Source organism: Microtus pennsylvanicus, chromosome 11, assembly GCF_037038515.1.
Source record: "Microtus pennsylvanicus isolate mMicPen1 chromosome 11, mMicPen1.hap1, whole genome shotgun sequence".
Classification (NCBI taxonomy): Eukaryota; Metazoa; Chordata; class Mammalia; order Rodentia; family Cricetidae; genus Microtus; species Microtus pennsylvanicus.
This window is the reverse complement of record NC_134589.1, coordinates 71,295,973-71,306,709: the sequence shown is the minus strand read 5'-3', so window position 1 is coordinate 71,306,709 and position 10,737 is coordinate 71,295,973. Positions and strand designations below refer to the sequence as shown.

General features: G+C 57.9%; 1 protein-coding gene across 1 annotated transcript; it reads left to right on the top strand.

Moving 5' to 3' along the window:
- The first annotated feature begins 351 nt into the window (after window positions 1–351).
- Window positions 352–9,951, top strand: Mgat4b (alpha-1,3-mannosyl-glycoprotein 4-beta-N-acetylglucosaminyltransferase B). The gene is made up of 15 exons (XM_075992780.1): window positions 352–754; window positions 5,560–5,745; window positions 5,841–5,981; window positions 6,071–6,204; window positions 6,617–6,663; window positions 6,901–7,014; window positions 7,183–7,258; window positions 7,396–7,510; window positions 7,795–7,925; window positions 8,122–8,229; window positions 8,309–8,502; window positions 8,911–8,989; window positions 9,069–9,156; window positions 9,235–9,347; window positions 9,438–9,951. The coding sequence occupies exons 1-15, from the start codon at window positions 658–660 to the stop codon at window positions 9,459–9,461; spliced, it is 1,647 nt and encodes a 548-aa protein (XP_075848895.1). The 5' UTR covers window positions 352–657; the 3' UTR covers window positions 9,462–9,951.
- Window positions 9,952–10,737: the final 786 nt, after the last annotated feature.

Sequence of the window (10,737 nt, the reverse complement as noted above, 5' to 3'; positions counted from 1 at the left end):
GTTATCTAGAGAGAACCTCAGCCGGGTCTCTCGGGTCCCCTCCCAAGCCTAGACCCTCTCGATCGGGAGGAGGGCTTGAAGGTCCGTGAGATCTTCCTGGAAGCCGACTTGTGGGGCTGGCCCCTCCGTGGTCTGTCCCTGCAGCACAGGAGCTGACCTTCATTCATCACCACCGTAGCCTCGACTTTCCTGAGACTAGACCACCTCTCCCTCGGGGCGCGCTATTCCACGCGCAAGCCCACGAGTCGGGCCCACCGAGATCCCGGGCGCTGGCCTCCCACCCCGCCCCCTCGTGGTGCTCCCAGCGGCAGCGGGTGATGCGGCCCCTTTAAATCCCGGTCGCCCCGCCCTTCGCCGTCGACTCGGCGGCGGTCCCGGATCCAGCCGGGCCGCGGCTCTTGCCGCCTTGCCCAACCCTGCCCGGCCCCGGCCCAGCCTCCGACCGAGGCCGCTAGCGCCGCGCGCCGCGGAGGAGCAGCCCGTCCGGCTCCCGCCCGTCCCTATTCCCGCTCAGACCGTAGCAGCCTCTCCCGGGCCCGCAGCTCCCCCGCGCTCCGGGGCCGGGGCCCCCGCCGCCTCCCGGCCCCCGCGCCCCGGCCCCGGTTCCCCGGGCCATGCGGCCTCGGCCCCGCCGGCGCCCGCCGCGCACCGGGGGAGATGAGGCTCCGCAATGGCACCTTCCTGACGCTGCTGCTCTTCTGCCTGTGCGCCTTCCTCTCGCTCTCCTGGTACGCGGCGCTCAGCGGCCAGAAAGGTGAGCCCCCACCCCGTCGCCGCCCGCGCAGGCCCGTGCCGGGTGCACCTGAGCCCCTCCCATCGTCGCCCCACTTGTTTGCTGCTGGCGTAACGAAATTCCCCGGGTCGGCCGGGCCGAGGAGGGCGGGCGAGCCAGCGGTGACCAGTTCCCGGTCTCTCCGTGTGGCGCTCTGGACTGGCCTCTCTGCCTGTGGTTATCCCATGCCAGGGGCGGGCGCTCCCACTGGCAAGTTAAGGACCTATGGAGTTCCCACCGAGGGGCAGAGGCACAAGGTCACGGAGGTAGTTGTAATCAGGGGGGACCCAGAGTACGCGCTGCCGGCACAGACGAGAGCAGACACAGTGTTGTTGAGACAGGTGAGAACAGTTAAGGCATCCATCCCCCTGCCCCATTCACTGCTGCGCTCGGCTGCAGCCCTGTCCCTGTGAGTGCTGCTCTCCGGGGGGCCTACAGTCTTCTTCAAGGCTTTGGGCACCCGGACTCCTGGAGGGCGTCCTGATCAACTAGCCCAGGAACCCTGATATTCTTGGCCCACCTCAGCTCCCTGATACACCTTTGAAGCTTGGTCAGGCTGGCCAATCCACACTATGGCCTCTGGGCCTGGCCAGCCCTCTTGGGAGTAGAGGGGCGCAGGCCCTAACACTGTCCGGAGTTCCTCTGAGCTAGGTTGAGTTGCCCATCCAAAAGCTGCTTCCTTCCTGCCTGCCTCTGGTCTTCCTGTCATATCAGGCTGCAACAAGCTAGCCCTCTCCCTCCCTCAGGCTGGCCTTCTGTCCCCACAGGTTATGCTAAATGAGCCTGGGGAAAGAGGCAAAGGGAAAGCCCACCTCCCACCACCAGGCTCCTGCCGGGTCAGCCCAGTGCAGCTCAGCCTTCTCTGGGACTTGTCTTATTTTGGTGGAGGCCTGGACTGGTCTTAAGAGAAACACAAGCCTGGAACTCTGAAGAGATTTCCTAAAGCCTGACAGAGAGAGTGTGTGTGTGGTCAGGGCAAAGGCTGTGGGATGGGATGAGCTATCAGGAACGGGTTTGGCTGAGGCAGAGTTCTCTGTAGGTAGGGCGTGTCACCCAGGACACTCTGAGCCCTTGGGAGAGTGGCCACGGAGGCTGTAGTAAAGCCATGTCTGAAGAACTGCGGCCAGGTTGTCTGGTTGTGGGCAGGCCATTAGCCCTTGTGTCTCACCCTCCGTTAGGCAGTGGCTCCTGTGTGCTTCCTACAACTGTCGTGTGGCCCAACTGATGTCAGGACACCTCCTGAGGGAGTAACCGGGAGACTGGCACTCTGAGGGCCTGGGGAGCAAGAGAGCCAGGGAAGGGTGGGGCTCAGATGCAGAGTTCTTCTTCCTGAGGGACAACAGGCCCAGGAACCTGTGCCACGGAGAGGAGAGGAGAGCCCTGTCTGGGACTATACTGTTTCCAAGGGTGTCCAGCAAGGCCAGGGGTCTGGACATCAGGAATCCGGGCTGTGAACCCTCCTCATTCTTCCATGCCGACAACTCTGTAGGAAGCTCATAGTGAAGCCACGCTTAGTCAGTCAGCCGCTAGATTGGAGCTGGTTCCCAGTTTGCAGTGGCTATAGGGCTCAGGAGAGGACCTAGTACTTAAGAGAAAGGAAGAAGAACCGGAAGGGAGGATGTAGGCGGGAAGCCAGAGAGGAAAGAGACAGCAGGAACAGGGGTCACCCTAGAAGCCTGGGCTAAGAATGGAAAGGACTCAGACTTGGCCAGATGCACCTAGGGTTCAGGATCCAGGTTCAAATGCAGCCTTGGCTATATCCATTGAAGCAGCCAGACATTCAGGGATCAAGCTATAGCCTCAGCCAAGCAGCTGCTGAACTTGCACCTGAGGAGAGACAACCACCCAGCCCTCCTCAGTGTCCGGGCTTACGCTCTCACTGGACCAGATAACAATGATGGACCATTCCTCTCCTAGAGTCCTAGGAGGCTGCGAGACTTGGAGACAGAGCGAGCACCTGCTGCTCCCCACCTCTGCGTCCTGCCTTCTTGCAGTTCATAGCAGACCTTTGGCTAGGCTTGGTACTGCCCTATGGTCCTGAGCTTATTTCCCCTTCTCTAAGTACAATGTGCAAAGTCTGTACCCCAGCTTGGTTCTGAAATGTTTCCTCTGCCAGGAGGGAACCAGGTGGAATATTGCGGTTTGTGAGCCTCAAGGTTGTGTTTAAAATCCTGCTTGCAGAGTTATTACAGGCCCCGTAGCCAGAATCGTCTATTACGGTATGGCCAGTGTTGCAGTCCACCCCCGGGCCAGCTCCATCCTGTTTCCCTGGGATAGGAAACTGTGGATGGAAGGCCCTCTGCTTCCCAAGAAGCCCTATCCTGACCTGCTCCACACACCCAGAGAGACCAAAGAGTCCCCAGGCCCTTATCACTCACCTACCTCACAACCCAGCTCACCAGAGGTGTGGGTTGGCGGGATGGTCTAGTGAAGTCCCCCACTTTAAGAACAACCCATAGGGAGGCAGTCACACAGCTTGAGTTTCTGGATTTGAAGCATGCAAGGGCAGAGGGGACCCCCAGTCAGTAGACCTGGGAATAAGATCACTGGACTCTTAGAGTGAGCAACAGCAGACAGAACCGGGTCGGAAGAGTATGGTGGGCCTCTCAGGGAGAGGTCCTGCGGAGTTCAGAGAAGTGACAGCAGCGTCGGAACATGGACGGCGGCCAGGCCCAGGAACCCAAGGGGCCGTTACTTGCTGGTAAACAGTTGGAGCACTGGCCTTAGGAAGGGAGGCCAGGATAGGGATCCAGCGGTGTCCAGGCTTGGGTGGTCAGAATGGTTCAGAGAACTGCTACCCACCATGACCTGCCTGAGGCAGTCTAATGCAGGCAGATCTTGGCTTACTTCCAGAGCAGAGCAGGTCTGAGATCTGTGCTATTTCCTCTGTCTCCTCCACGGCCCCCCTCAGTGTTGCTTGGGATACTGCCAGTGATACAGGCTGCCCTTTAACTCCACCGTGAGGGGAAGGCAGGGGCTTCCCATCCAGAACGAGGGAGGCACCTGTCTGTCTAGGCCACTGTGAACTACCTCCCTGGCTGGCTCTGACGGCCTGGGTACCTCTATCCCTCCACCCTGTGTCCTGTTGGTATAGCCCAGTGCTGGGAGAGTGAGGTTTCGGGTGGGATCTCAGTGTTCAAGGGTCAGGTTTCCAGGGTTACCTGGCCCCTAAGCCCAGCTCTGAGTCTCACAGATCCTGTAACTCGATTCCCTCTTCCTTCCCCTTCGGGCTGTTCCTAAGCCTGGGTGTGGCCTGGGACATTAGCCCTGGGTAAGACAGGGTATAATATTGGGATGGGGAGGGGGCTCCTCAGGTAAGGGATGCCTCAACAGAATCCACTTGACTTTTCTGTCTCCAACTCTCTTCCTTTTCCTCGGCACTCCTCCCCTTTGACCTGCCCTGGTTGCTCTGAGGAGGAAGTGTCCTGAAAGTGACTCCACTTGCCTTGAGCCTCACCTTCCCTCTGCGGTCACTCATCCCGCCTTCTGGTGCTGTTTGCCCACCAAGGATTTGATGCCTGGGGATGGGGTGGGATTTGGAAAGGCTTCCTAGACTCAGAGAAAAGGCCTTGAAGGCTAGGGGCAGATGATGTGGGATCCGGGCAGAAGAAACAGCTTGTGCAGAAGCCAGACATCTGACAAAGCAGAGGGAGGTGTACATGGTAGCAAAGCAAGAGGACAGAAGCTAACCAGACAAAGGCCTGACTGCCCAGCCTGGCAGGCTGCTGCTGGCCCCTAGCCAGGGAGATGCTGTTTATCCCTCTTGCTGTTGCCCCCACCACCACCACCACCAGCGAGGCCCAGGTGCTTCTCACCCTGGAGACTCTCCTCCACCCTCAGGCAGCTCCCCTCAGGGCCCCAATTACTCCTTCTATCTGGGCCCTACTGCTGTTAGCTCTGGAGCAGAGCTGAGGGTCTGGCAGTTCTCCTTGGGGTGGCAGGGACCTTCTAGGTGATCCAAGCCTAGCACAGTTCACTTGTGGTTGGGGCTCTGGCTGTGGACTGGTTGAGCAATCCCTGGGCTCGTTAGTCAACTTCATCTGTTGATGTGAGCATGGAGGTGGACTGGGCTCTGCTGAGTGGGTGTGAGGTAGAAAGAACCCAGTGAATGAGCAATTAGTGACAACCATGAGCAAAGAGCAGCCCACCCCCACCCCCCACCCCCACCCCACGCCCCCGCACACCCCATACACCCTGCAGGAGCACACAGTCACAGGTACTCTGACCAGCCTGACTCAGACTTAGGGGGAGAGTCTGGGGAGGCTGGCTATAGCCATAGAGCCTTAAGAATGGGGTTGTCTGTCATTGCAACCTTGAAGGGAGGGCAGGAGAGAGGCAGAAGGCTGGGGTTTAGGAGCTTCTTGAGGAAGAGCTGTGTCCTTGTGCCCTGAATTGGGACTCCGGGTGTCTGACTCCCAGCAAGGGGCACAGTCTTCAAAAGCAAGAGGGGACTTTGGGACTCCACGGGTGGAGAGGGTTCAGTCTGAGGCGGTTCCAGCTTGTGCTTAGGACTGCCCCAGGCCTGAAAGATGATCATACCCCTTCCCACCTTGGGTACGTTAAAGGAGGAGAGAACTGGCTGGGGAGGATCCTCTTGCTGGGGCTTTTCAACCCCAGGCTGAACATCAGTAACTTCACATGAACTGGTGTGTGTCCCCTAGTTGGGGTGTGGCAGGCATACCTTTACAGGTGCACTGTTGCACAGACAGGCATGCTGTGGGGCTGGGTCTGCAGGCGACTGTTCCCTGATGTTAGCCTGTGTGTGTCACCCCCCTGCTCCCCACCAGGTGACGTGGTGGACATTTACCAGCGGGAGTTTCTGGCACTGCGAGACCGTTTGCACGCGGCTGAGCAGGAGAGCCTGAAGCGCTCTAAGGAGCTAAACCTGGTGCTGGACGAGATAAAGAGGGCAGTGTCTGAGAGGCAGGCTCTGCGGGACGGAGAGGGCAATCGTACTTGGGGACGCCTAACTGGTGAGCTCCAGCGGGATGGGATACATGGAGGTCTGCAGAGCTGGGCTGTTTTCAGGCCCAGCAAAATCTGACCTGTCCCTTTCCCAACCACCCAGAGGATCCGCGACTGAAGCCGTGGAACGTCTCGAACAGGCACGTGCTTCATCTACCCACTGTCTTCCACCATCTGCCACACCTGCTGGCCAAGGAGAGCAGTCTGCAACCCGCAGTGCGGGTGGGCCAGGGCCGCACGGGAGGTATGGGCGTGACCCGGGAGGGGCGAGAGGCGGGCAGAAAGGCTGTCCCCCGGAGCCCTGCCCAGTGTCACCCCTCCGCGCCCCTGCAGTGTCCGTGGTGATGGGCATTCCAAGCGTGAGGCGCGAGGTGCACTCGTACCTGACTGACACATTGCACTCGCTCATCTCGGAGCTGAGCCCACAGGAGAAGGAAGACTCAGTCATCGTGGTGCTGATCGCCGAGGCGAGTGGCCCAGGGCCTGGGGATACAGGAACATGGAGGGGAAGACACAGTAACGATCCACCGAAAAAGAGAAATAAAAAGAGAACGGCATGGGGAGCAAGGGGGACAGGGACACCAACAGAATTGCAGTCTTAGTTTCATTGCAAATGGATCAAGACAAAAAGTTACAAAGATGAATCTTTGCACCCCCTTGTGGAGACACTGGTTATCTGGTTCCCCTCACCCCACACTCCTGACAAGGCTGTTTTCTTGTAACTGTGATCACAGCCAGGCTCAGCCCCTCATCTCTCTGGGCACTCAGGACAGGAAGTCACTCACCCCTATATATGGGGACATCTGAAGCCCACACTCCTGCCCCTCCCTCTTCCAGACCATTTTGGGTAGTAGCTAAGCGTACTTGGTCTTCCCACAGACCGACCCACAGTACACCTCGGCAGTGACAGAGAACATCAAGGCCTTGTGAGTACCAGCGACCAGGAAAGGTTGCTGGAGGGAGGGCAGCCAGATGCCTGCCTCCCCTAAGAGGAGACCTGCCTGTGGGGGGAGGGAAAGTGTGTGAGGGCCCCAGCCTTTCCGGAGCCCCAGTGCCTCAGGAGGATAGTGGAGGAGAGGGGCGTTTCCTCAGTGAACTTTCTGGGCAGGGCAGTCTGGAGAGCTCCCAACCTTCTTTTGCCCACTGAACCTTCTCCCACCTAGGTTCCCCACAGAGATCCATTCTGGGCTCCTGGAAGTCATCTCCCCTTCCCCTCACTTCTACCCTGACTTCTCCCGCCTTCGAGAGTCCTTTGGGGACCCTAAGGAGAGAGTCAGGTACTTATGCTCAGAGTCGCCAGCTGTATGTTGGTGCCAGGCCATGTCTCCTTGGAGGACCCTGGCTGGTGGGCGGGGTGGGGCCTACCTGCCTCAGGGGCTTCTCTGTGGCAGTCCCCTGGAGGTGGAGTTGTCTCTGCTTCTGAAGCCCCTCCCCCTGGTCCCCAGGTGGAGGACCAAACAGAACCTCGATTACTGCTTCCTCATGATGTATGCACAGTCCAAAGGCATCTACTATGTGCAGGTCAGCTGGAAGCTCTTCTCCTGCCCACCCTGAACCCTGATTGACTTTGCCCTTGCCTACTCTGCACATGGTCACACTTGGGGGAGGGACCCCACTTCTGCCCTGTTCCCAGCCCCCTACTGTTCCTCCCTGTGCAGCTGGAGGACGACATTGTAGCCAAGCCCAACTACTTGAGCACTATGAGGAACTTTGCCCTCCAGCAGCCCTCTGAGGACTGGATGATCCTGGAGTTCTCCCAGCTGGGCTTTATCGGTAGGCCACCCCGTGCTGGTCCCGTTAGACAGGTGATAGCCCTTCAGCCCACCTATGCCCCTCCATCTCACAGCCCCAGTACCTCGCTAGAGAGCCTTGCTGGAAGCGCCCTCTGTGTGAGGATGTCTCAGAGTCCCCAGCCCTGCCCTGTCTTCTTGAACCCACACCTGCCCAAAGTCTGCCCACAGGTTTGCTGTGAGATGCTCCACATTGGCCCCCACAAGGAAGAAGTAGGGTTTAGCAGTGTTTTCCACTCAACCCTTTTCCATGATTCCTGCCCTCAGGGAAGATGTTCAAATCATTGGATCTGAGCCTGATTGTGGAATTCATCCTTATGTTCTACCGAGACAAGCCCATCGACTGGCTTCTGGACCACATCCTGTGGGTCAAAGTCTGCAACCCTGAGAAAGATGCGGTGAGCAGGAGATGCTTGGAACCAGCACCAAGGAGGCGGGCCATCAGCTGCCAGCTCACACTGTGTTCCTGGCTGTGCCTCTTTGGCAAGGAGAGAACACTGCTGGCTGAGGAAATCCCCTGGTTATCCTAAGGAAAGGCCCTATCCTTGGAGTCTGGGCTGAGCTAAACCCTAAGGTGTCACTCTCTGTTCACAGAAACATTGTGACCGGCAGAAGGCCAACCTCCGGATCCGCTTCAAGCCGTCCCTCTTCCAGCATGTGGGCACTCACTCCTCACTGGCGGGCAAGATCCAGAAACTGAAGGTGGGTATGCCACAGAGTTTGATAGAGCCCTGCAGAGGCCGGGCTGAGGATGCCACTGATGCCTGCTGCTCTTCTCTAGGATAAAGATTTTGGAAAGCATGCTCTACGGAAGGAGCATGTGAACCCCCCAGCGGAGGTGAGCACAAGCCTCAAGACGTACCAGCATTTTACCCTGGAGAAGGCCTACTTGCGAGAGGATTTCTTCTGGGCCTTCACACCTGCTGCAGGAGACTTTATCCGCTTCCGCTTCTTCCAGCCACTGCGCCTTGAGCGGTCAGTGCTCCCTGGGGAAGGGGACAGGCTGAACACAAGCTAGAGGCCTCAGCATGTATTTCTGGGTCTTTAGATACCCCTTCTATGAGGGGATTATCTGCCCCATCACCATCTAACCCCACCATGCCTGTTTCCTTACTGAAAAGCACTCCCCATAGGAGTATTAACTACCTTGTGAGGACTAAGGCAAGCAGAGCTATCTTTAGGTACTCGGTGACAACCATCACCACAGTCTCAGGGTAAGGCCCTGGCTGCCTGGCACAGCCCATGTACTGTCCAAAATGGTGCCCAGTATCCCCCAGCACCTGGAGGCCCATCTGATCTAGCCTAGGCATGGCCTCTCTGCTGGACCTGGGCAGTGTGCCCGGGCAGTACCTCATGGCTCACCGGCCTGCTTGGCGCCTGCAGGTTCTTCTTCCGTAGCGGAAACATTGAGCACCCAGAAGATAAACTCTTCAACACTTCCGTGGAGGTGTTGCCCTTTGACGTGAGTGTGGTGGGTATGGGTGAGGATTGGGGCTGCCTCCTCCTGGCCAGCCACTCCAGCCCTGCGGCTTTGTCCTCAGAACCCGCAGTCAGAGAAGGAGGCCCTTCAGGAGGGCCGCTCAGCCACTCTCCGGTACCCTAGGAGCCCTGATGGTTACCTCCAAATTGGTGAGTAAGGCAGGGCATGTGTGGGATGGGCTTTTGGGTGTCGCTTTGTTTTTACTTCTAGGTATCGCCCTTCCACAGGCTCCTTCTACAAGGGTGTGGCCGAGGGGGAAGTGGATCCTGCCTTTGGGCCCCTGGAAGCACTGCGCCTCTCCATCCAGACTGACTCCCCGGTGTGGGTCATCTTGAGTGAGGTGAGATTGGCTGGGTGCTGGGATGGGACCAGCCTGCTAGACCATAAGAAGCCCCGTGACACCTGCTCATCCTGAGCCTGACTCTTACAGATTTTTCTGAAAAAGGCCGACTAAATGGAAGGTTTCCAAGGGTGCTCCATGGCCGGCTCTGGAGCCCACGGTTCCAAGGGTGGTGTTGCTGCTGCTGCTGCTGCCGCCGCCGCCGCCGCCGCCCCAAAGGACCAGGCATATCCACCCCACCCAAAGGGTTCTGCCTGGCATGCGGCTCGGGCTGGCCTGGGGTCCACCGCTGGCCCGGAGGCCCCAGAAGCTGGTGCTGCGCCGGGCCGCGAGAGGAGACAGGCGGCCCCCACACTGTGCCTGAGGGCCGGCCTGCTGCCGCCCAAAAAGAACCGAACCGAACCGTTTGCCCCTGGCCGGTCGGCTTGAGCCAGGCCGTTTTAGAAGAGCTTTTTCTTGGGCGCCCGCTGTTTGCGGCGCGAACACTGGAATGCATACACTACTTTATGTGCTGTGTTTTTTATTCTTGGATACATTTGATTTTTTCACGTAAGTTCGCATATACTTCTATAAGAGCGTGACTTGTAATAAAGGATTAATGAAGTGTATGCCTCATAGGTGCTTGTTCTGGCCAGGCACTTGCCTGTCTGCCTCTGTATTTGGCCTATCCCCCATGGCCTCCCGCTGGGAAATTCTCCTCCAGTTCAGGCTGACTACTTAGTGAAGGTGACTTCGATCTCTGTTGTGCCAGAGACTGAGTCCCAAACCCCCTTTTTACAATGTCAAGTATCCCAGTGCGCTGTTGGCATACCTCAGCATGATCTCATTCCCACTTAGCAGGAAAATTTTGGCCACTGAGTCAGTAACTGGGGCTTTCATGGACCCAAAGTTGTACCTACCTATTCTATAGGAATCCGCTTCCAAAGCATTCTCTTGTCATCTTGGGGTGGCATCACGGCACCCACCCCAACTATTGTAAAGACCTGAGCCCCTGAATGCTTCAGTAGGGGAGGTGTTAGCCAACTTCTTTCCTGTTCCCCCACCCCCTTTCATGGTGGTGCTCAGTGTCCTCCCTGTTCCTCTTCCCTTGGTCTCATGTAGTAGAACCCTGGTATGTGTGTGTGGCAGGGCCAGGAGTTGGGGGTACAAAGGAACTGAGACAGGCTGCCCTGGAACTCACGGTAGCCCAGGCTGGCCTTCAGTTTATGCCACAGCTTCCCAAGTACTGGGATTATAACCAGGAACCACAGCATCTGGCTCATTTAGAGACTATAGTCTTCTCTAAAATAAATGGGCCATCTCCACCCACCTCAGGGCCTTTGCACACGATGTCAGGCCTGTTTGAGAAGCATTTTCCCTGTCCAGCTAGGATAAGAAAGTCATTTAGAGA